This window comes from Sminthopsis crassicaudata, chromosome 5 (assembly GCF_048593235.1).
Source record: "Sminthopsis crassicaudata isolate SCR6 chromosome 5, ASM4859323v1, whole genome shotgun sequence".
Taxonomy (NCBI): Eukaryota; Metazoa; Chordata; class Mammalia; order Dasyuromorphia; family Dasyuridae; genus Sminthopsis; species Sminthopsis crassicaudata.
In genome coordinates, this window is record NC_133621.1 from 103,436,935 (window position 1) to 103,463,310 (window position 26,376).

The window sequence follows — 26,376 nt, forward strand, 5'->3', positions numbered from 1 at the left end:
TAGACTTTCCATGATATTGGGGGACAGTGAGTAATTCTCAGTGATTCCACTTGTGTGCTGCTTGCTGCAAGAGATCTTTGGCTATATTTGAATAAGACTTAGAAGCCAATACTTGGTACTCTTAATACCATGTTAACTTCAAAAACACTATAAATACTACTGTTATTTATTCTGGCTGCTTCTGAAACAGCCTAAGGAGATAGCTTAATGGGGGAGCTAGGTGGCTCAGTGGATAGAGCACCAGCCCTGAAGTCAGGAGGACCTGAGTTCAAATGTAATCTCAAATACTTAACACTTTCTAGTTTTGTGACTCTGGGCAAGTCACTTAACCCCAACTGCCTCAGCAGAAAAACAAAAACAAACAAAAAACCCCACAATTAACCCCAACATTAACAAAAATGGAGGTAATGATGTCTCCATCAACCCTCCCTAACATCACAGATGAAATGGCCCACAGTATAATTGAATCACTTGGGACTTTGTGTATGTGTGTATGATACTTTAAAATATAAGTATTTTACTTTTGAACATTAAAAAAAAATCCTCTTTAATTTCTTTTTCAAGAAATGTTTCAGAAAAATTTGATAAGCCAAACCCAAAGAAAAGTATGTAGGAGGCCAAAATTCGTATCCCCTGAAGATGTGGACAAACTACGGAAAGAGTGAGTACTTACGGTTGTAGTTGCCTTAAGAGAGGAAAAGAAAAGGTGTGACTCTGGGGAAGTCATTTAATCTCTTTTTCTGTCCAGTTTCCTCAACTATAACATGGATAATAACATTACCTACTTCTCAGGATTATTGTAAATATCAAATGAGATAATATTTGTAAAATACTTAGCACAATGCCTGGCACATAATAGATGATAAATAAAAAAATCTTTCCTTCTTTTCTGGAATGACATTGGTTAATAGATAGTTTTACATTCTCATTATAGAATAATAATATCATATGTTTGTCATTTTTTTTCTAGGTGATACAGGGTCCCCCAGTTTCACTTGATTTTATGAATAAAGAAGGCTTTTAGTGTAGAGTATTATATTAGAAAGAGTACTGAATTGTGAGGAGCCAGGAATCCTCTATTCTAGATCTAATTCTGCCTTCAACTCATTGTCTAACCTTGTATAAGTCCTTAAAATTCCTCAGGCCTATAGTTTCCTCAGCTGTAAAATGAGGTTGGACTAGGTGACTTCAAGTTTCCCTTCCAGCTCCAAATCTTTAATCCTAAGGCTGTGCCATTTAACTTGGGATTATGTCATTTTCTGACATGCCCTTCTCAATGATTAACTGTCTCCAAAATCCCTCTTAGCTCTAATATTCTGTGACTCATAAATCACTGTATCATTAATAGATGAAAATAGATCTGCCCATTTCAATTAAAGCACATTCTGGGCAAAGAAATAATTGTCTTTGACCCAACCACTGGCAGATGCAGCCTGAAAACCCTGAGATGGCCCTCAGTAGAGTTGGAGAAGGAAATTCCTGGAGTATGGCTTCCTTAGAGAGACTAATTACTATGTATGAGTCAAGTCGTGGTTCCCAGATTTATCAGTATACTACAGTCATTAGCATATACTGCAGTCATTAATGTAATACATCATTGTAACAGTCATTCTTTGTCTCCTCCATTTGGTTCTTTAGCATAAACTTATTGTGTGCTAATAGCATATTTGGTTAATATCAAGTTTGAAGGATCAAAATGGGGAAGAAGCTGTAAGAAGAATCATGGCAACCAAGCTACCTCTTTCCTACTTGTCTCCATTTAGTTGTTCCATAAGTACTATCTCTGTTTTTTGAATTAGGCTCATGAGTGTTTATTTTATTGTTAGAATTTTAGTTATTAACATTGTGATTCCTTGTCTTTTTACATTTCCTAGATGTATCTATTCATTTACAATGGACTTTTGTCCATTATACTCCCCCTCAAAATATAAATATGAATGAATGTTGATTATTTTACATGTATCCTAACACCCATAAACTATTATTTGATTGATTGTTTTTACCTCATTAATAAGTGTCTGAGATAGGATTTGAATGCTCCTGACTCCACATTCCATTTTTTCATCTAGTTGTCTCAGTACTTAGTTGATTCTCTGCATTAACTCAATGCACATTGTTTCCATGGAGACAGTAATTTTCTTTATGGGTTGGTCATTCTTCAAAAGTCTATACTATGGAGAACTCCCATGTAAATTCCCAGAATCCATGTTAATACAATTTCAGAAAAGACAGACAAGATCATCTCTAAAATGACAAGGTTATCTCTTTTTAGATCTAGCATCTTTTCTATGATTCTAGTTTCAATTTGTTCTCCAACTTATTATCCCGAGTATATAGATTCTTCCTTTTCAACTGTGAAGTGATGTAACTCTATAAGAACTGAAAGCTAGAGGATTTTATTCACATAACTTTAGCAGAATACCCCAAATAAAGCAAAACCCTATTTATTCTTTATTTAGATTTGTCACATAGGTGCATAAAAATGTACCCTCCTCTCCCCTGGGCCCCTGTTAGTAAATTTGTTGTATAGTAGAGAGAGATTGAAGCATTCTTGAGTTTCTTCTCAATTACTGAATTTTCCTTGAGCAAGCTGAGTAAATCAATTTTTTTTTTTTTTTTTTTTTTTGGTTTTGGAGCATTTTAAAAAATGTAATGACTTTAGTTCTGATCCATAATATAAAAAAACAGGGTTTGCTGAACTGAAAAGTAACAAGATTTCCTTTTGGTAAACATGGTCCATAATGTTGTTTCCCCTCCCCAAACAATTCAGGCTGAGCTTTCTCTTGATTTTTGCAAAAGAATTACCTAGCACATAGTAGGTCCTTGGTTATTATTTTATAGCAAGTTGTTGTTATCACTATTATTATCAAGTTGGTTGGAGTTTTTTTTTCTAGATCAGTGTAAAAACTGCATTCTCATTGTACCCATTTTAATTTTATTTAATTTTCCTTTTGGAGATAATTGGGGTTAAATAATTTGCTCCAAGATCACATAGCTAATAAGTGTCTGAGGCTGGATTTAAAATCAAAGCCTCCTGACTCCAGGGCTGGCACTCTTATCTGGCTGCATTTTACTTTAATTAATAACACTAACAACAAAAAATAAACAGCCCATAGTACCTAGAAAGTACACAATACATTTGGTCAGGTGAGGGAAATAGAGAAACCTGCAGCCTTGCCTATACATTGGAAAATTTAAAAAATATAATAATAATAATAGACATTGGCAGACAGACCTAGATAAGACATGACTACTACTGGTATTTTGGGAGATACAGGGAATTTGGATTTAAGAATCTAATTTATCTGCTCCATGTCCTCAAAATACATAGGGTATTTCATTAGGAATAATACATTGGGCTCTTCTGCTGCTACCTGCTTCTCAATAATACCACAACCCAGCTCAATCATATAGCAAACTCAGTTTGATAGTGTCTGCCAATCCTCAAGGGAGAAGCCAAAGAAAAATAATGTCTTTCTTTAAAAGCAGAACTATCAAGTCATTTGCAGTCTTGTTATTTGCTTGCTATCCTCGACCTTTTGTAGGAGAATCTCCACTGTGGGAAAATCACTGAACTACTACAGCTTCTTAGTTAACGAGTTGTCCCTCAATGTCCTTGCCTTTAGTTCGACAGGACAAAGATACAAATCAATCAGAGATTATCACATTCTTAATTTTCTTATCTAGAATTTTTTTTACCGGCTTGCATGGTTCTTAAATTTCACTTTACTCACCTTCATATTTTTCTTTTTTTCCCTTGTCCTCTGGGAATTCTTTGATAACAGAGAAAAGTTTCTTCTCATCAAATTCCTTTAGCTGGTGTTTGATCACAGTACTTATCAATATATTCAATTGTAAATATGAAGGGGGAACCCTAATTAATAAAAAGACTATAATTTTCAGAGTTTCTGAAGAGTGTTCTTTCTAGAGTGATCTTTGGTATTCTTCACTGGTAGAATGGACAACATGAACTGAAATAAAATTTATTTCTTTCTTTTTTCAGTAACCAAGAAGAGGGGAGTCGGCAGATGGCTTTTACTTTTGCAATCCCTTCCTCCTGGGACAAATCAGCTGTGCCAGATATTGGCTACAAGGTAATTACTGCCATTTGGTATATTTTCCTTTTCCTGATTTCCTTCTTCATGAAAAATATAACTTTGCTGATATTTGAGAGTAATATATAACACTTATCTACAAGGGTCTGGCCTAAAACCAATCATTTGTATATAATTATGACTAATTTTCAAAGTTTTTGTTCATAAAAAGATCTCTAAATATATTATCACCACTAAGATATTATATAAAATTTGTACTGTTGATTTCTTTTGTTATGGTGTCACAAACATTTCTAAAAAACAAAACAAAATCTCTTACCTCCTGATTAAGCCCTCCCATGTGACAAAAGAGCAATAGTAATTAAGCAATCATCCATTTATAATAACTAATATAGTGATTACAATCCACAATGTATATCTATTGTAGTGTGCCTTGTTGTAGCTGTTGTTGATCATGTCATTCATCAGAATTCTTAGATCTTTAAAAGTTGGTTGTCTTTACAATGTTGTTAATGTAGAAATTGTTCTGATTCTGCTAATGTCACTCTGCATTTGTTCAAACAAGCTTTCCCTTCTCTCCCTTCATTATAGCACAATAATATTCCATTATATTCACATGCTATAATTTGTTCAGTCATTTCTCAGTTGATTGGGACTCCCCCCACTGGATCCTAGTTCTTTACAACAACAAAAGGGCTGATATGCAGATTTTTAGGGAGGTTGAATTAAAATGACAGAGTTAGCAATTTTGCCCTAGTCTGGGTACATTGTTCCCTACAGTGACAGAATTCTGATCTGGAAATCAAGGAAAAGTCACAGTGAGTCCTTTTTCTAGTGCAGGGAATCTTAGAGAGACAGAAAAAAAAATTTCCTCAGCTTTCTGTTTTTCTTCTAATCTTTGTTGCATTGATTTTGTTTGTGCAAAAACTTTCTAATGTAATATAATCAAAATCATTCATTTTATATTTCATAATGCTCTCCATCTCTTATTAGGGATACTAGGGTTGGGACTGGCTAAGATCATAGCAGCACCATAACAACCAGGCAGAAGGGCAGTGGCACCTGCAGCAAAGAGCATCCAAGCACCTGAGGGTGCTAAGAAGACTAAACCCCTGAGCTGAAAGAGATTCAGAGGGACTCTATAATGGCAGGGGTGCCATTGGACAACTCTGTTCATTAGTATCGAGTTCTAGGTTAAAATTCCAGTGTGGAAAAGAATGGTTGCTCTCTTAGGAGAGCAGAAGTTTTAACTCAAGGAACAAGTTCTACTACAATAACTGCAACAGAGGGGCTATTCGGTTCTAACCTTTAGCCCCACATATAAGCTTGCAGTAGAATAAACCAGTGCAGCAAACCAAAACTGAGGGGTAACCAGCACTTCATTCTCTATGAAACTGCAGCACCTCTCAGTGGAGTATCTATGACTGAGTTGAACAGTAGTCTATGGAAATTCAATGACCAATGCATATTATTAAAAAAAAAAAAAATACAGACCCCTCCAAAAGATCCCCCATGAAAAAAATTTAAAAAGTGAAAAATAGTTTGTTTCTATCTGCATTCAGACTGCATTCAGAACCAGACTTAGTTCTTTGTCTGGGGTGTATAGCATTTTTCATCTTGAATCCTTTAGTATTATCTTGGATCCTTTTATTGATGAGAGTAGTAAAGTCATTCACAATTAATCATCTTACAGTATTACTATTACTGTATATAGTGTTCTAGTCCTTCTCACTTCACTTTACCTCGGTTCATGTAAGTCTTTTCAGGGTTTTCTGAAAGCATCCTGCTTATCATTTCTTGTAGCACATCATATTCCATTATAGTCACATAACACAACTTGATCACCCATTCTCCAATTGTTAGGAATTTTTTAAATTTTCAATTCCTTGCCACCACAAAAATAGCTGCTATAAATATTTTTGTATATGTAGATCTTTTTCCCTTCTTGTTTTTTAAAGTCTCTTTGAGGTATAGACCTAATAGTAGTATTGCTGGATCAAAAAGTATGCACTGTTTGATTGCCCTTTAAGTGTAGTTCCAAATTGCTATTCAGAATGGTTAGATAACAGTCCCACCAACAGTGTTCAATTTTCCCACATCTCTCCAAGAGTTATCATTTTCTTTTTCTGTCACATTGACTAATATGACCTTATTTGACCTTATCTTAATATATAGTGTAAGATGTTGGTTTTTCTAGCAATTTTTTTTTTATTTTCAACATTCACCTTTGCAAAACCTTGTGTTCCAAATTTTTTTCCATCTCTTTCCCCCACCCCCTCCTCTAGACTACAAGTGATCCAATATGTTAAGCATGTTTCATTTTTTTTCATTAATTCTCTTGATATTTTTTATCTTTTGTTCTTCCAGATGAATTTTGTTATTTTGTTTTCTAGCTTTATAAAATATTTTTAGTTTGATTTGTATGTCACTGAATAAGTAAATTAATTTAAGTAGAATTGTCATTTTTATTATATAAGCTTGGCCTGCCTATGAAAAATTAACATTTCTCCAATTGTTTAAATCTGATTTGTTTGTGTGAAAAATGTTTTGTAATTGTGTTCATATAGTTTCTGGGTTTGTCTTGAAGGGTAAACTCCTAAGTGTTTTATACTATATATAGTTATCTCAAATGAAATTCCTGTTTCTATCTCTTGCTGCTGGACTTTGTTGGAAATATGTAAAAAGATCTATGATTTATGTAGATTTATTTATATCCTGAGATTTTGCTAAAATTATTATTTCAATTGATTTCTTTAGTTAATTCTCTAGTATTCTCTTAAGTATATCATCATTTCATTTTTTAAAAAGTAATAGTTTTGCTCCTTACAATTTTAATGAGACCTGTGTACATTTGTGTTTTTTTCTTACGTAGCTAGTGGCACTCGATGAAAACTCTAAAGAATTCAGTGACGTCAAGAGTCAGTTTGAAAAGACAATGACAGGTTTTGTCATTCAACGGATCCAAAGGATTCAGAATTTGGCTCTTTGGCAAGTCTTTCAATGGTTTGTTTCCATTTTCTATTATTCTTATGATTTTTCTTTGGGTCACTTCAACTCAGACAAACCTAGTAGAATTTGGTAGTTAAGAATACAAGTAATAAAAAATATTCTTGGGGTATTTATTATCATGTTTTTAGAGATATTATACAAGCTACTCAGTACAATGAAAAGAACTTGGACATATAAATTGGAAGATTATTGTTTTCATCCTAATTCTGACAGACTTCTTCTACATCAAATTTTTAAACTGCTGTGGGCTCAATTTTCTCATTTCCAAAATGGAAATACGACATCTGACTCAATAAAGCCATAGTTTTATATGGCTATTAAAGAGATTCTCTGGGGCTTTGTGCTTAGATGTGGACAGGATTTTTGAAAGATTCTTCAACAACAAGGCTCTTTAACTCTGACTGAAACAGACATACCTGTTTGTGTTCATTTGGGTATATTTACAATACATAGACATACTCTCAAATTATAGATCTACCAGATGTAAGGATTGCCAGTCCAATTTAAGTAACATTTATTAAATGCTTTTATTAAAAATTAATTTGAATGCTTTAGTTAAAAATGGAACTATATGCAAGGTATCATGCTATATCTGGAGGGGGGGAATAAAAGTATAAAAATAAAGCAACTTTTGGTTTCAAGGGGTTTATGTGTCTTGTAATTTGGTCCTTTGTTCTCTCTGTCAGAAGAAACAATTGTGCCACATTTCATATAGTCTCCACTCCCTATTTTCATTCTTCACTCAGTGCACTTTGCTCAAAACTCTTATTACCATGGGAAATGGAAATGGCTTGCTGCCAGGGACAGTATGGCTCAAGGCCAAAAAAGTGGCAGTACAGTAATGAATCAGAGCTGAGGCCATTAAACCTGATAGTGGAAAGATTTTATTAAAATACTGATAAACCCCTCTACTCTGAAACAACTACCTTACCTTATTGTGTGAAGAATTAAAGGAGAATTTCCTAAATAGCTTGTTTGTTCAATAAACTATGAATTCTCTATTCTCCTTTCCTTTTGTATTCTGTTTGCACTTTGGTATACTATCTTAGATCTTACTAATAAAAGGATATCTTAAATATGAAACTTCTTGGTTAACTATTCTTTTTCCATTATTATTTAATATTTTATTTTCTCCAGTTAAATGTAAAACAAAACTTTAAAACTTGTTTTTAAAACTTTGAGTTCCAGATTCTCTCCATTCTTCCCTTCCCTTGCATATGTGAAGTTATGCAAAACATTTCCATAAAAGTCATGTTGCAAAGGAAAATATAGTTCTCCCCTCCCCCCAAAAAAATATCCCTCAAGAAAAAGAAAGCTTAAAAAAATGCTTCAATCTATATTCAGACACAATCAATTCTTTGACTGGGTATGGATAGCATTCTTGTTTAACTGTGAATGCTATACAACCATAATAAACCATTATCAGGGTCATAATGATGTCTTCTATGATGATAATAATAACAATGATGGCTGGTATTTACATAGCACTGGATATGTTCGATGCACTGTGCTTAGCAAATATCTCATGTGATTCACACAACCTCACAACCCTGGGAAAGAGGGGCTATTGTCTCCTTTTTACAGTTGAGGAAAATTTCAATGCGATGATGATGATGATGATTATGATGATAGCTTACTACTTCTTTAGTGAATTAAAAAAAGAGTTTGCCCAAGAATATACCATGCAGTAGATTTGTATTTTGAAATCTGGCCAATCCAGTAAGTGAATGTATTGTTTTAAATCTTGCCAAGATCTCAGTTTTTTGTATAAGAGGAAATAAAATTTTCAGTGACTAAAATCTCCCATATTTTTCTTTAGGCAGAAGGACCAGATGAAAAAGATGAATGGAGGGAAGGATGTAGATGAACGACATCTATTTCATGGAACAAAATATATTCATTTAAATGACATCTGCAGTCATAACTTTGATTGGAGGATCTGTGGGACCCATGCAACAGTTTTTGGCAAAGGTTTGTATATATATATATATATATATATATATATATAATGTCTCTGCCTTCACTGTAGTTGTCTTTGTATTTGTATGTGTTTGTATAGAGAGGAAGTGATGTGGGAGTTTGGGGGCAAGTATATGTTGGTTTGTGTATTCATATTTTTTGCATTCTTGACAGCTCAGTACTGGTGATATCTCTCTTTTCAGCATTTTCTTTAAAGCCAAAATAATTTCCTGAGTCATTTCTTTTTTTTCTGCTTTATCCTGATTTTACTTTAATTAATTCCCAAGAGAAGTAGAACTAGTATTATTAATAATTATGTAAATGCATAGAATCATTATCACTATCCAAAATTTATATTTGATAGCCCAAAGAATGCGTTATCCCTGTTTCTTTTTCTCATGCTAGTTTTTATTTCCCTGTATCAAAGACCTTTATATTACTTAGGTTCAAGCTTCAAGTGAAAGAAAGAAGGGATCGGAGTATATTTCACACCAATTTTAAAACTAAGACTCATTGACAAAATACACACACTGAACACTTATCACTGTCTCTCAGAGACACATGGCCCATAGAAATACAAAGACAGACCCAGCATTGGGTCCTACTGGGAAAGAAGGAGCTTATTGAGTGAGAGAGAGCAGGTGCTGGCTTCCATGCTTTTGTCTGCTCCCTCTGCTTGCCTGCCTCATTTCTATGGAGTTTGAATTTCACTGCCCAGCTTCTTAAACTGTAGTTTGTGACCCCCATGTGAGGTCTCGTTACTGAATGTGGAGATTGCAAAATTGTATTTTTATCAGTAAACGTTTGATTTACATACCTGTTTTATATACCTATATATCCAGGATCATGTAAAAACGTCTTGGGTAAAAAGGGGTCATGAGTGGACATAGTTTAAGAAGCCTTGCATTAGAGACGAGGATTTTGAACATTGGATAGTTTGGAGAGAAAAGAAAAGAATATCTGAGGGAAGTAGGGAGCAGAGAAAAATGGAGTGAAAAATGGGGAAAACAAAAGAAATGTATAGAAGAAAGGATTTAGAGCAGGAGGAATGGAGGAAAACAAAGTCTTTAAAATATATATGTATTTTTTTTTTATCATGATTTATATCTTTGATTTCTGCCTTGTCTCTCAGTATAGTAAGGAGATGTGATTTTGTTAGTGTGCAGTCTTGTCATTTTTCATCTGTGCCTAAATCTTCATGATAAAGTTTTCTTAGTTTTCAGTATAGGCACTGAAGTGATCTGCCATTTCCTTCTCCAGCTCATTTTATAGTTGAGAAAATTGAGGCAAATGGGGTAAAGTGATTTGCCTAGAGTCACAGAGCTAGTAAGTGTCAGCGATCATATTATTATTATTATTATTATTATTATTATTATTATTATTTTTGGGTGAGGCAACTGGGGTTAGGTGAGTTTATGAATCAATAGATAAGTATTAGAGAATACTCTGGTGCCCATGGGGTTGAGATTTGACCACATCTTCCTTCAAATCCAGTATATATCAAAATATAACAATGGTTTTCAAAGCCATTCTAAACTAATCTAATAAATTCTTTCCTAACAAAGTACAAGGCCTTTAAAGCTAATATGTGTCTTTTAAGTCGGTGGAGCAGTGATTTCCTTTCCATACCAAACATGTTGAAATGTTGAATTGTCATAGAAATGTACATTTACATCTGAATATAATTGCAAAATATCGCTAGCTAAGTTGTAGCAAATTTAATGTAGGAAAGACAGAGGGTTTTTTGTTTGTTTGTTTGTTTTTTTGACTACAGGAATCAACACTTTTCTAATCTCCATTTTTTGCTTTCTTTCTGCTTGCTTCTAGGAAGTTACTTTGCAAGAGATGCAAGTTATTCCCACAATTACTCAGAGTCTGAGACTAATGTCAAAATCATGTTCCTGGCTCGAGTTTTGGTTGGAGTTTTCACTCAAGGAGATTCAAAATATGTCCGACCACCAATGAGACAGGGTACGAAGAACACCTTTTATGACAGCTGTGTCAATAACAGATTGGATCCCTCCATATTTGTGATCTTTGAAAAGCATCAGATTTACCCAGAATATGTCATAGAGTATACTGAGAAGAGTAAACAGTGTACCATTAGTTAAGGCAAAAGAATTCACTGTTTCCTCCATTGAATAAGTATGTGTGTGTGAGAGGGAGGAGAGAGAGAGAGAGAGAGAGAGAGAGAGAGAGAGAGAGAGAGAGAGAGAGAGAGAGAGAGAGAGAGAGAGAGAGAGAGAATAGTTTCAAAGCAGTTTTTTACCTTCCTGTTTTTAGGGAAAGCAGTAAGTGATCATTTGAGAGAGCAGCTGTTCAGAACTGAGTCATAAAATTTTTTGTAGCAGATACATTTGTGAAAAATCATATGTAACATAGTTTTCAAGATAGAATCCTGTTTTAAATGCACCCAAGGAGCTCACTATTTAAAAGTATTAGGCACCCAAATCATAATTAAAAAAAAAAAAAAAGTTGAAAACAGACCTTTAAAGTACAAAAAGTCACTACCTATTTGATTTATTTTCAAAGTTTGGGTTTTCATTTGAAGATTTTCTTAAAACCGAGGAGGGTAGTGTGATTTGTTTTATTTTTGTTGTTTATTTGTTTTTATTTTGTCTTTTAGCCTGCTGGGGCTGGGAACCTTTTTAAATTACTCTCATTGTTTTGCATAACTGGAGAGTCTGGGATGGGAATGATAATCCACCTGATGAATTGGTCAATAAACTTTTATTAAGCATCTATCCATTATGTACCAGGCAATGTGCTTAGTGCTAGGGATAAAAAAAAAAAGTAGAACACAGTCCCTAGTCCCTTCTCTCAAGCTCATAATCTAATGGGGGGGGGGGGTCAGCTATGTAAGAGATAAATTGAAAATAACTGAGGAAAGACATTAGAAATAAAGGGAATTAGAAAAAAAGCTTCTTGTAGAAGGTATGACTTTAACTGGGACTTAAAGAAAGCAGAAGACAGCAATGAAGAAAAACATTTTAGGTATAGGAGAAAGCTAGAGAAAATGTCTGGAATACCAAGGAAGCTTGTGTCTCTGAACTGAAAAGGCTGTGGAGCGAGGGGTGGGGTATAAGGTATAAGAAGCCTGAGATACGAAGGGAGTTTAGATTATGAAGACTTTGGTATTCAAAGTATTCAAAGGGAGGATGTTGTATTTTATCCTAGAGGTGATAGAGAGGATGGGGATGACTAGATTGGCTTTGGTGTTTTAGGAAAATCATTTGGTAGGTGAATGGAGTGAAGACTTTTGGTAGGCAGATTGATTGCAGTAGTCCAGGTTTAAGGTGATGAAAGCCAGAGTGGTGGAAATGTCAAAGGAGAGAGAGGGATCATATACAAGAGATGTTACAAAGATAAAATTAAAAGGCCTTGACAACAGATTAGAATTGGGGAATTGGTACTCAAAGAATTAGAAGTCAATTCTGAAACTTAATTTTTTAGCCTGTAATACTAGGAAGGTAGTGATATACTTGATAATAATAAGGAAGTTTGGGGGGGAAGAAGAATTTTTGCAGGGAGACAATGAGTTCCATTTTGGACATATTGAATTTAAGATGTCTTTAGGACATCCAGTTCTAGATGTCTGATAGTCAATTGGAGATTTTAGACTGGAGGTCAGCGTTGATAAGTAGATTTGAGAATCATCAGCATAGAAATGATTATTGAATTCATGAAAGCTGATAAGATTCCCAAGTGAAATTATACAGAGGGAGAAAAGAAGATCCAAGATAGCCCTGTGGAACATCCAGAATTAGCTGGATAAAGATTCAACCAAAGGGGGCAGCTAGATGGCACAGTGGATAGAGTGCTGGCCCTGAAGTCAGGAGGACCTAAGTTCAAATCTGGTCTCAGACACTTAACACTTCCTAGATGTGTGACCCTGAGCAAGTCACTTAACCCCAATTGCCTCAGGGGGGGGGGAATTTAACAAAAGACCCTGAGAGGGAAAAATCAGATAGGAAGAGAATCACGATATAAAAGTATCAAAAAAAAAAAAAACTAGAGAGAAGAAAGTATCAATAAGAAGGAGAATAAATGTCAAAGGCTATAGAGAGGTGAGAAGGATGAGGATGGAGAAAAAGCCCTAAATTCTGGCAATTAAGAGATTATTAGTAAATTTATAGAGATTGGTTTGGTTGAAGGATAAAATCAAACCAGATCACAGAGAGAAAAGGAATTGGAGGAATACCTACCTATTGTAGACAGCCTTCACAAAATGTTTAGCAACAAAAGATAGAAGTGTAGGATGAGAGTAAGTGGGGATAGATGGATCAAGTAGGGGTTTTTGAATATGGATGTGATATAAACCCTACTTCTCTACCTGGCTAACTTGCATTGCAACCTGCTTTGGAAAAGAGGCAGAGTTAAGGTTCTGGGAGCTGCTGTGATGGAAATAAGTGCTTGTTTAACACAATTACATTACTTATAATAACAATACAATTTATTTCTTCAACTATCCTCTGTTGGAAGGCTCAGTTTAATGCATAGTGACTACAGGAAAATAGATAGGAGGCTATGCTTTTTGAAGACCCCTTTATAAGTCAGGCTCTAAGAAATCAGTTGCTCTCTTGTTGAGATATATAATATCTGGCAGTATTCTATCTATCTGTCCAGTTCTATTTAGGAATATATTGCATGCCTGAGAAGGGAAAAACAAAGGGAAAAACTTCTTTAACTCCATTCCTTCACACACACCTGGCTCCCATCACACCTTTCAGAAAGGGCATTTCCACAGTCTGGTCTTTAGCCAATAAAAGCTTAATTTAACAACATTCAAAATTTTCAAACATTTCAAAAATAAAACTTTTATTGATGTTATCAACTGGACTGAACTGCCCTCTAATCTGTAGATGGCCGAGCCAACAGAGCAGGCTAGATACAGGAGAGCCAGGAATCAAGTTTAATTTCAAAGTGAGGGAAATGGCTTGTAAGCAAAGAGGGGATCTAGGCAAGCATGTTGGGGCCCAGTTGACTGTGGACAAATCTTGATTTATAAACTTGTGGCTAGACAAAGAGTCAAACAATATAGTGGAGCATTTACAGCAACAGTGAGACGGCATTGTCTAGTGAGGAAAAAATCCGTCTATAGCAGGGCTTCATGTCTGGGCTGGTTGGTGGTTGCCAAGCTCAGTATCACCAGTTCTATAATTTTGCTGTAACAGTATTCATTTGGAGGATGGGTATAGAGGATTGTGGTTATACCAAGTTCAGGGCACAGCTTCCTTGCTGGGCCTTAGTTCTGGAAGTTAGGGTGTCTCTTAATAGTATCTTGACAATATAATATCTAAAGTACCCATGATCTGATCTGTGTGATTTTTCAACCCATCTATATTTTTTTATTCTGATTTTTGTCCATGTTTTCCCAAAAATTCTCCATATTGGATTTCTCAGTACGCTAAAGGCCTTTCTGGTATCCCTAACTTTCACTATGTGATACTTCTTATCCCATAAATACATGTGATTCTTCTAGGATAATATCCTCATATCACTTACTGTACACAGATTATTTTACTGAATATAGTATAGTTTATTTATGCCCACCATATGTCTCTTCATTACCCTTTTAATCTTTATTCTTCAGAAATGGTAGTGTTACAAGATTTGTTACTGTACAGCATTAAAGGGAAAAAACACTTATTAAAAAGATGGTCTTCTGTGTTGCAAGAAGCTTGGGATCATTAAAAACATCGGGGAAATTTTCTGCCTTCATTCTTTCTTCTAATCGATTCTATGCTTAGCTCATTATGTAGTCTAGTCCCTATACTATATAAACATACTAACTAAATGGACTATTCCACTTGAATATTATGGACATTTTTTACCCACTTATTTTTTTCCTGAATGGATTATTAGGCCCCTCCCCATAGACCTTTTTGTGGAAGAGGTCATGTAATATTTTGGGGCTTGATGCATTTCCCACAACTGCAGGAACATCTAGAGGACCTCAATGAATACAGTTCACTTGGGACTTCGTACGGTATTTTCTGTGAGAGTAATGAATTTTTCTTCAAGTCTCTGTTTCTATGTTTGATGTCTTATTTGATATTAATAATCTGAGTGTTAGTGATAGAGTTAGCACTGTGTGTACATTAATCAAGGAATCTTTTATGATTCTTACACATGCATAAGAGATTTTTAGGATCCTAGGATCTTAGACTAAAGTCTGGAAGGGATCTTAGAAACCATATAATCCAAACTCCTCCTTTTATCGATGAGGAAAACTGAAGCCTTGTAACTCTTCCATGGTTTCACAGATGATAAAGATTACAGCAAGTATTTCAATTCCGGTCCTCTGTCTCTGAGTCCAACTCTCTATGTTCTATGCTGCTTACCTTTCTTCCTTGTTGGAAGAAATCCAGTAAGAAAGTTTTCATGATAAAAAGATCTGGAACTTCTGAATAATCTTTTAGCTTTTTGGTCACTTATTTCTTTAATGAACCATTTAGAAGCTTTTGAAATATTTTATTTATATTATTATTATATTTTGTCACAACAATATCACTTCCCTGTGACAGCCCCATGCTCTAATACTAATACCCTTCTGGAACAAAAAAAATATAGTCAAATGGAAGGAATCAGCAAACTGACCATCTGAAAATGTAGCCTTGTCCTAACCTATAATTTTACCATTTCTTTAACAAGAAATAGCAAGTAAAGCTCTCTAATTACTATTGTCATCAGAGTGACTCTCCTATCTTTGCTTTCTTCAATGTATATCCTTGAATATATTTTCCAATATACTTTTCATCATTGCATTCACATTGAAACAACTGAATATCAAGTATATAGATAGAGATAGATAGGTAGATACTTGACTTTGTTGGGAGGATGTTATCAAGGTGTATCCTCTCAAAAAAAGAATAGTATATTAATTGTGTATAAGTTAAAAGTATCTGTATGAGGTAGTCTTTTGGCTGTTGCTAAATGTAAGCACAGAAAGGTAAGATTTCCATAAAATTATGTCTCCTCTTTTTTGTCCATGTTGAAACCAATTTGATCAACTCCTTTGTTTGCCTTTAAGACATTCTTCCATTCATCTGCAACTTTCATGTTTTCTGGATTTACACACATACACACACACACACACACACACACACACACACACACACACATATATATATGGAGAGAGAGAGAGAGAATCAATATTGATGTAGTTTGGTTCTTGCAGTAATATGATAGCTATCATTGTGCAAAAATTTTATAGATAGAACATCAATAGTCAAATTAATCTTTAAAAGTTAAAAAAAAAAAAAAAAAGTGATTCTTACAGAGTGTCAGCTCTAAAGTTCAAATTTGACCTCAGACACTTAACACTTCCAAGCTGTGTGATCCTGGACAAGTCACTTAACTCCAATTGCCTCAGCAAAAAAAAAAAAAAAGATTCTTAGCCCCTTTCTGCCATTGTATTGGGGCAGCAGAAGGAGAGGGGCTATGTAGAACCAAGTGCCTTTTAAATTTTCTTTTGTTTTATGGGGACATAATTTCATAGCCAAAGAATGTCATTACCTAGTTGTCAACCTATTGGTGATGATACTTCCTGAGCTTAGCAGAATTGTTGTTCCTTGAACAACAGACTGAGTTCATGACCATATTTGAAGCTGCTTTGATTTTTCTCCTCAAGTATAATCTTTGCAAAACCAGCGTTACTTTCACACTAGAATCTGATATTCCACTGGGACTTCATGGACATGTCTGTAACATTGAATTAATATGTTGTACTTTTATTTTGCCTTATGCATCATCTGGCTAATTGTTTGAAGTATTTGATTCTGCCTTGATTGTATACTTACCACATGAATATATGTTTTCTGAGTCTGGTATTTTGATGGGAAATACATAAATTATAGTTCTTTCATGTTTAAGAAATAGTCCCAATCAAAGTTGAAGACTTAATTAAACTATTAGTCATGAGAAGGGAAGACTAAACAGAATTATAATACTGTTTATTCTCCAGAGATATAATTCTGATCCTCTTAACAAAATTTTAATCTTTATTTGTATTTGTATTTAAACTGTGTCTTAAAAGTCATTTTGAAAAAAATCGGTTATGCAATATGAGATATCAATAGTTGATATTGATGAATGATGCAAATGAGTGAATTAAAAATGCATTTATTAAGTGCTTACTTTGTGCAAAGTACTGTCTGAGCTTTCGGGATTCAAGTGGAAAAACAAAACAATTCCTGTTCTCATGAAGCTTACATGGAGGAGACAACACATGTACAATGTTTCAGGTGCAAATCGAATGGAAGGGCCAGTGGCCTTTGGGTTTTAGCTACAAAGCAGATGATAATTCATCATCTGTCATGTCGTTTCCGTTGATAAAAAGCATATCTATTTCTAATGTGGAATCATTGATCTACTATAATCTGGTTGTTTTTTTTTTTTTTTTTTGTTTGGTTTTTTGTTTTTTCAGTTATCTTTTTTTGGCATTAATTTAGGTTTCTCAGATTGTTTCCTCTTTATTCTGTCAAACTTAACAATGTTTCCTTTTACCTTTGTTGTTAGGAGGTAGGGAACAGCACCTCCTAAAGTTATAGAGATTGGTAAACATCAAGTATGTTGTAAAAAGTAAATACCAAATGTATCTAGAATATAGGGTTAGAAGGATGGAAGGAAAAGAATACATTTACCTAGTTTTGTATTTAAATTGCTGCCTTGACATAACTAAACACACGGAGTACCTACTTTAAATTCCTCAAAGTCACATTTTCACAGCTTTAAATTTTGTAGTGTTTTTTCTTTTGCTCCCGGTTGTTAGTCAGTTGGTAGGGAGTAGCTCTTATGAAATGTATATTCCTAATTAGTTGTTATGTATTTGGAATCATCAGAATAGCCCAGTTACCTGGAAATGAGGCTTTGTATGGTGATGACTTGGCACTGGAACATAGCTACAGCCTCATTTCTAAACTTTAGGTCAGTTACTAGAAGTAATAGCTTGGAAGCTGAAATCAATAATTGACCTTTTTTTAATGTAAAAATTGCCAACCACAGGGAAAGAAAAAGAGAACTTACTAATGTAATGCAAATCAAGGGATAAGCACACTATTTAGATCCACTATTTTTACTTTAAATTTGATCAGTGAGGAGAGGTAGCATTGTAGCACGGGGAAAAAGCAAGGATAGGAGTTAGATTCTGTCACTTCTATGATTATAGGCAAATCATTTAACTTTTTTGGCCTCATTCCTAAAATGAGAGGGTTGCATTAGCTAGATAATTGTTGAGGTCTCTTCCAGTTATCCCGTGGATAGGGCACTGGATAAATCAGGAATACCTTAAGTGGAATCCTACCTCAGACACTTATTAGCTGTGGGATCCTAGACAAGTCACTTCAACTCTCTCAGCCTCAATTTCTCTATCTGTAAAATGGGGTTTAATAATGAGGCACCTACCTCATAGGGTTGTTGTGTGGATCAAATGACATAACAAGCATAAAGTGCTTTTTAAACCTTAAAGTGCTATATAAATTTTACTTATTAACTATGAAATAAACCATAAAATTTTGTATTGAGTTGTGTACGTGCTGAGAGAAATGTGACCTAACTTATCACAACAATCATAAGTCAACTGTGCTGTTTTTTTTTCCTTTTTTTTCTTTTAAAAAAATGGAATTTGTTATGTGGGATGGCTTTCTAGGAAGGGTAATAAAGAGGGGAAGGGGAGGGTTGAGTGGGAATAAATATGACAATGTAAAAAAACTAAGGTATCAATAAAAATAAATTTAAACAATCTGAGGCTGTAAACTCAAAACTTGTATCTTCTTTATTTTCTGTAAAAAGTGCCTTGGTTCAATAAATATAATACATTTATTTCCTGTTCAATGGTAGTACTAATCTCATGATTATGGTAATGTTGTCCTCAAGGTGGTCTTTTGTCATATTCTTAGATGTGTTCTTGAGGTAGAGCAGTGCTGTGGAACATGCATGGACATATCTTGAAGACCTGCTACTTCTCTTGTCACTTGTAGTGGATAAGTTCTTAACTTGCTTCATACAATCATCACCCCTCTCCTCAATCAAGACATATCAAATATCTTGCCTGTTGGGGAATGTTGTAAAAGCATCCTTGGTTAGAGGTCATCTTTCCCACAAATTGGCAGAGGAGACCCTTGCATATTTGTATCAAGAGTACATTTCTTTCTTAAAAAGATACTTTCCAGATCTCAGCATCTTATACCGGGATATTGAAGGGTAAAGGCCACAGGTTAAAGAAATGAGAATTAGAGGACATACTTCCCATGGACTTCGTGTATTTATAATGCTGAAAAAGGAAGGAAGTAGAAAAGAAAATTGAGGAAACTGAGGCAAAGTTTAAGTGATTTGCCAAGATCACACAACTAGTAAGAGTCTGAGCTTAGATTTTAACTCCAACCTTTCTGACTCTAGACCCAGCACTGTCCATTATACCTCTTAGCTGTCTAAGAGAGACTCAGATTTTTTAAATTTGTTCCTATACAAATTGGGGTTTTAAAGTAGAGCACTATTCTGCTAGGAATAATTACTATTGACTGAATTATTCTAATGAGAATTCTTTCCATGTCTCAAGAGTGCTTCCCAACTAGTTTTGGTCTTGGGTCTTATTTTTGGTTTTTTGGTAACATCATTTATATACACAATGTAACCAATCCTATTGTTGCCCATTTCTAATAGTTTTCTCTACATCCTACATCCTATAAAGTTGTTTGCCCTCCCTCAATTGCCATATTTCTAGATCTAATGAATCACACTGAGTGTACAGCAGGGATATTACTTATGTAATACAGGGACAAAGTCTTAGGAGCAGGTCCTGGAAGGAATCTTAGAGGTCATCAAGACTCATTTTTTATTTTACAGATGAAGAAACCGAGTACCAAAAAGACTTACTTAAGATCACACACACAAGTAATAAGTTGTCAAATTGGGAATTGAACCTGGGCTTTCTGACTCCAAATTCAGCCTTTTTTTTTTTTTTTAAACTTCACTAAACATATTCAATAATTGAGGCTGGAAGCCCAGCATCTGCTATAAGGAATGTATTTATTCATCCCTTTTCTACTCATAGCTCCCTTCTCCCCACTCACCCCAATCAGTAGTGTAATTCCCATTAGAGAAGAAGCAATAGACTTAGACTCACATTGATGGACCAGAGGTCACTTGATTTAGGGTCCAAAACTTTCTACTATAACAAAGTGTTCGATTTATACGTCTCATTCTAGTTTTCCTCCAAACTTATTAAATGTTGATTTGGCAGAACCTCAGCATGAGATCTCTCCGAAAAGGAAAAAAAAAATGCTATGATATGCTGTGAAAATTAGGAATACTTAATCCTATCCACTACTACCCAGCTGCCCAAGAGTCAATGAAGATGTGTCTCTGTTAATAGATATTTGTCTGAGTCTCCAGCACTGATTTCTGTGGACACTTAGAGTTGTGTTTATTTCCTAGTAGGCTTTGGAACTCTGCCCTCATATGACATCCACTTCTTGTTTCTATGCAGGTATGGAATTTCTTCAAGTTAAACAATTCTTAAATCACCTTCTAGGTCAACAAGTTTATGACTTTTGCTCTTTACAAAGTAGTTTCTTCAGGTTGCCACAGGATTCTAGCCAGAGAAACTGCTAGCACTCCAAAATATTTGCAGAAATCTCATAGCTTTAATCTTCTTTTAATTTCAGAGGCAGCATAGTATAGTATGATTGGAGCATGATCTCAACCAAGTCAGGAGAGCCAGCACATGAATTTCATTCATTCTCTTGCACCTGTGGGAGTGTACCACCCTCCTGAAGGGTGGTATACTCACTGGCTTCCCTTGCCCCCATAAAACCTGTTGCTTGTAGCATTTCAGTGCAATGCAAGGCAGGGGCAAAGTGCTCTAAGTACTAAGTCAAAATCTTTTTTGTTGTTATATACAGAAATGCTGATGATTTATGTAGATTTCTATCCCCACAACTTTGCTGAAATTATTTGAATTAATTTTAATTTCTTTAAAACTTATTCATTTATTTATTTAACGGTTTTTCCCTAGTTAATCCAAAACAAATTTTCTTTACATTTGTTTTTAAAATGTTTGAGTTCTAGATTCTCTCTTATCCCCACGAACTTGAATTAATTTTAAGCTGGCTCTCTAGAGCTCTTTAAGTAATCTAATTATTGCAAAAAGCAATAATTTTGTTTCCTCTTAGTAAGGATACCAGCTGGGCTTTCCACAGAGGTTTTTACCTAGCCCTAGGGTGTTAATCATCCTTATATCTCTAGAGCAAAGGACTGAGAACTGGGAACTTCTTTTTGTTTTGTTTTTTTTTTTTTAATATTCTAATAATTATTTCTATGTAATTGGTTTTTTATCTATTATGCAGTTTTATGTATTTAAAAAAGATTGTTTTGCAATGACTTCACCAGGCTGACAAAGAGATTCATGGCACTAGAAAGGTCAAAAACATTGGCACAGATTATGGAATCCAGAGAAACAGAACCGTGTTATTGAAGACCTGTAGATTTGGAAGCTGTAATTTTGGATTGTACCTGAGCCTCTCTCTTCTTTGATGAGAAAATAAATACTTCATGAGAAAAAGAAGGCCATTTGGACCTATATCTTTTCTCCCCTTCACCCAAATCTGCACTGTTTTGGGCCAAATGTAGGCTATATGTTCCCTCAAGTCTGAGTGAATTCTATAGTGTTCACAGCAGATCAGACCTAATTTTTTTTTCTTTCCTGAGAGCTCTCTTTTATACCACATATCTGAGGTATGCCATATATTGGGATCAGAGATGTGTTGTAAATTAAGTGTCACTTGGCTATACAAAGATATAGGGTATGATCTTTAACATTGAAATTTTTAAATCTAATTAAAGAAATGTCATAAATATGAAAAGTGAAACAATAATCCATGACCTCAAAGCAAGAAACAGCAGGAGGCAGTACCTTATTAACTGTCCAGTGAATGAATGACATGGACAATAAATCCTGCATTCATAGGAGGGAGGAACATTAGAGGCTATATCGGTGAGAAGCAGGAAAAATAAATTGATGCATTAGGGGTAAGCAGAATCAGAATAAAATATATATATATATACACAATAAAGATAATGAAAAACTTATCAGTTCTTATCTATTCAATGACTAATCCCAATTCCAGAGGACTGATGATAAAATATGCTATTCAATTCCCTTGACAAAGAGATGAGGGACTTAACTATGGTGATGAGCCATTTATTTTTTTGACATGAACAATATGAAAATTTGTTTTTCTTGACTATGCATATTTGTCACAAGGCTTTCCCCTCCCTTTTTTTCCTTTTCAGTGGGGGAAAGTGGGCAACAAAATAAGTGCTTGTTAAATGAAACAAGTGAAAATAAAAGAGAAGAAAAAGAAGTGGTGTCCTGTAGCAAGCAATGTAGGCTTGCTACGGGTTTAAGAATCCCAGGGTGCTGAATATGGAAGGAACCCTAGATATCATTCTATCCAGTGTAATGGTTTTCCCCAGGAGGAAACATTTCAAAGAGGTAAAGAGATTTGCCAAAGTTCACATAGTTACTGAGTGACTGATCTGCGACTCAAAAACTCAAGTCAGCTGAATCCATGTTTATTGGACATAACCTCATATGAAAATTATGTTAATCTGATAGAAAAAAAGGTATTATTCTGATAGATGTGTATGGGAGTATGATTTACTTAGGTTTTATGCAAAAAGGGGGACTAAAATGCTAAGATATTGGAGCAATATTGGAACCTTCAGTCATCTCAATTACCGCAGTTTGTTTACAACTACAGTGGGTTCCCTATTCCTTCATTTCCCCAAATTCTTACGATTACCCAAGTCGTGAGGTACATTATGCAAGTTGCTGGGGGGGGCAGTGACAGAAAAGAGGTGATTACCGCCCGGAAAGGGATCAGACACGGCTTCAAAAGCTGCAGCTGTGTCAGGTTCTCTTTGGGAATGCTGGTTCCCTGTTGAATACCAGCTGTCTGGAAACAGTGGGGACCACGTTCACCTTCCTTTTGGATCCTGCCCTAGTTCATCGGCTCACTTCCAGGCTACCTCTAAAATATCAGGTGGCTAGGTAAGGCTTTAAAACTAAATTTTGAGAAGATTACAAATATCAGATTAGCAGTTCTATCCCACCCATACTGAGGCCCAAACGCTACTTGGTAACCCTTAAAAAAATCTCTTCCTTCCCCCGGGCACCAATTAATCTTGGAGCTCGGTATCCTTGCCTCCCCTTTCTCCCCAATATGGCTTTCCCTTCCATACAGAGCTTCGCTTCTCCCTCCGTCTCTGCTTCTTCCCTTTCTCTTCTGACTTCCCTTTCCTGGGTTCCAGAGGCCCCGCTGCTTCCCAGGGACCTGCAGTGATGGGATCCCCAGACCGAGTAACATTAACCTTCTCTGAAAAAAGAGAGAACCCAGAGAGATCGCTTCCACTTAGTCTGAGACTCCCGCTCCAGCCGAGGAGTGCTCGCTTGCCGGGTTTTCCGCAGCGCAAATCCCCCTCGGACAGATTTCCCCTCCCTCCCCCAACTCCTCGGCCACCCCCACCCCCAGCTCCTTTTTCTCTCCCACGCCAACCCGGCTCCCAGCGCGCCCCTCCCTTCAGCCGTGGGTCCGCTAGCTCGGGGGCCTCCCGGGAGCCGATGGAGGAGGAGACTTCGGGGGCGGGGCCCAGGAGCGCCGAGTGAAAGATCGGGGGTCCCCTTCGCAGCAGCCGCTTCCTTTCCTCCCCTTCTTCTCCGAGCACGCGCTCGCGCGCGCTCTGAGAGACCCACTCCCTCCCCCTTTGGGAAAGGCGGGCAGTCCCCGCAGGGGCCGGTCTCCCGGGGAGCCGGACCAGACGGGGCGGGGAAGCAAGCCTCCGCCGCTCCCTGGCCAGGGCGCCCGGACAAGCGGGAGGCGCGGGCTGATGGAGAGCTGAGAAGGGGCAGCCAGGGCGGCCGGAGCCCATCTCTCCTCCCTCCCTTCCAGGCTCGGGCATCTCTTCCCCGCCGGCGGGCGGCTGTCCGGAGGCAGGAGCGCAGGCCGGCCTGGAGGTGGTGCTCGCTGGCCCGCCTCAGCCTCTGCCGGGCTCCTCTGGTCGTTGCCCGGACAGCTGCGTTGCGCCTCCCGGAGGGGGAGGAGCGGCCGGCGGCCGGGCGAGCGGGCGCTGGGCTCTCAGCCCCTTTCCTGGCGTCCACTGACCCGCCAGCATCCCTCCCCGCGCGCCCGGCGCGCCTCGGAGTGCCGCGAGCGAGGCCGGCCCAGGAGTCCTCGGTGGGCTATGCCGGGGGCGCGGCGCTAACTTCCGAGGGCTTTGCCATGGCCGGGAAGACCCGAGGCTGCATCGCCTGGGTGCCGGTGCTGGGGGGCCACGGGCCTTCCCTGCGCCTAGCCCGCCGCCCCGTGCTGTGGTTAGCGGGGCTCGTGGTGCTGCTGCTGACCCTGCCGGCCTCCTGCACTGCAGGTAAGGACCCTGAAGCAGGGCGGGAGACCCTCCTGGCTACGGCTGCCACCAGGCCTTGGTTTTTCACGGTGGGCTTTAGCATTCGGGTTCCCTCTCCGCCCCTCCTTTATTCGGCACGCCACCCGTTGCTTTTCCTGGGATGCACTCCCCTGCCAAACCCTTCTCCCTGGGCCCAACGAGAAAAGACAGCGAAAAAATAAATAAACCGGCCGAGAAACCGGATACTGAGCAGTCTTGCCAGAGGTCTGCAAAGCCACCCACCCTTGTTACCCATAGAGTAAGGGGCAGGTCCTCTGGTCTCGTGGCTTCACTGCAGAACATACCCAGCCTATCCTGCAAAATGTACAGACACAACGACCCAGGGAATGTATTGCCTGACCACATGAATGGTGGCATGGAAAATATTTCATGTTATTTTGCCGGGAAAGGGCTAGTTCAATATGTATATTTCAAACGGTCTTATAATTACGTTGGGTTTCTTGCAGCCCCAGATACAGAGGAGCTGTATCCTCGGTGCCACAGTACACAAAGAACAGCCTGCCCAAGAAGCCTTCTTAGAAAGCTCCCTGGTTATGGCTCTTTTCTTTTCCGAGAAAGAAATCGCGATTTCTTTTATTTTGAAGAGGCGTTATTAGCACAATAGAGTGTGGAAATATTGTGATTCTTAAGTGTCAGGGCATGAAAGGAGTAAGCATTGTTTTTATAATAGAAGCAATTTTGTAACTTCATCGGCGTGGAATTGAAAGGCTTACTTTATAAAGAAGCATGTGGGTGGGTTTTTGTTAGAGAGGGAAACGAATGTATTTCTCTCATGTGTTTATTTGACCCTTCTGGACTCAGGGAACCTTTTGGTTTCTGAACTGACAGTTTAGAAATGTTTCTAGGATAAATGATCGCCACCCCCCTCTCTTTTTGATGTCAGCCCTGGGGTATTTGGGGATTGGGAAGATGGAAGTAACTGACTATAGATGGGAAGCTACAGCTTCCTAGAAGAGGACAAAAAAAAAAAAATAGCAATAAAAAGTGCCTTCGACTACACCTTTCATGGTACCAAAGCCGGAGAACTTCCAGATAGCTTTGGAGGGAAAATTTAAGAGAAAAGGGTTAAAGTAGCTATCACACTTCTATTTGAGACGCAGGGACAGAATATAATACACCAGTGTTAGCTCTGAAAGGGCATTAAAGGTTATATAGTCCTAGTTCAGTATTGTGATATTATGGATGAAATAACTGAAGTCCAGACAAGTGGAGTGACTGTTGATGTTCTACAGGTGGTCTCATTGCCCCTTTCATATGCCTAAATATAATACACTTTTTTAAAAAATTAATTTCTTTTTTTAAAAAAATCACCCACTTTAGAATATGCCCTCTCCCTCTCCAGCCATCCACTCAAAGAAAAGTTTTTAAAAGATCCAAGAAACATTAAAACTAAAAGATGACAGTTTCTCCCTATAATGTTCAGACATTTAAGGCAGAGAGGAGGTTCAATGCCTCAGTTTTCTCTAAGGACAAAATTGGGCCATTATGATTACACTGTGTCAGATTTTTTTTTCTTTCAATTTCCATTGCTGTCACTGTGTATATTATTTTTCTGTTTCTGCTACTTCACTTTGTATCAGTTCAGGCAAGATTTTCCTTGTTTTTCTGAATTCTTCACATCCTTTCTTAGAGCAAAATAATAGTCCTTTTCATTTAAATATATTAACCAACTTGTTTAGTCCCACACAGACAATTTAATTCAATGAGACTATAACCTGTAACAATGGAATTGTTTTATTTTAAAGCAGTTTGAATGCTTCATAAGAGCAAACTTTCTTATGAAATGAGAAATCTGAAGTTGTTAGGGAATGGCAGACCAGCCTGAAGATAGCCATTGTTCAGGTCTAGAAATCTGCTATGATAACCTATTTTCCATGATTTTTTTTTA

At 36.9% G+C, this 26,376-nt stretch overlaps 2 protein-coding genes across 8 annotated transcripts in view; both read left to right on the forward strand.

Annotated features, from left to right (window-relative positions):
• LOC141543010 (protein mono-ADP-ribosyltransferase PARP12-like) overlaps nucleotides 1-12,023 on the forward strand; it is a 53,564-nt gene extending 41,541 nt beyond the window's left edge. For 4 of the 5 annotated variants that reach the window (XM_074267795.1, XM_074267799.1, XM_074267797.1 and 1 more), the window contains 5 exons: nucleotides 565-661; nucleotides 4,004-4,094; nucleotides 6,928-7,058; nucleotides 8,884-9,035; nucleotides 10,851-11,199. In XM_074267795.1, coding sequence (XP_074123896.1) covers nucleotides 565-661; nucleotides 4,004-4,094; nucleotides 6,928-7,058; nucleotides 8,884-9,035; nucleotides 10,851-11,134 — 755 coding nt within the window. In that variant the 3' untranslated portion in view covers nucleotides 11,135-11,199. Of the gene's footprint in view, nucleotides 1-564; nucleotides 662-4,003; nucleotides 4,095-6,927; nucleotides 7,059-8,883; nucleotides 9,036-10,850; nucleotides 11,200-11,240 lie in introns of those variants that run through there. The other variant, XM_074267796.1, reaches the window with a different exon arrangement.
• A 12,230-nt stretch (nucleotides 12,024-24,253) lies between these two features.
• KIAA1549 (KIAA1549 ortholog) overlaps nucleotides 24,254-26,376 on the forward strand; it is a 154,212-nt gene continuing 152,089 nt past the window's right edge. For all 3 annotated transcript variants that reach the window (XM_074267802.1, XM_074267801.1, XM_074267803.1), the window contains exon 1: nucleotides 24,254-24,449. In XM_074267802.1, coding sequence (XP_074123903.1) covers nucleotides 24,305-24,449 — 145 coding nt within the window. In that variant the 5' untranslated portion in view covers nucleotides 24,254-24,304. The remainder of the gene's footprint in view (nucleotides 24,450-26,376) is intronic.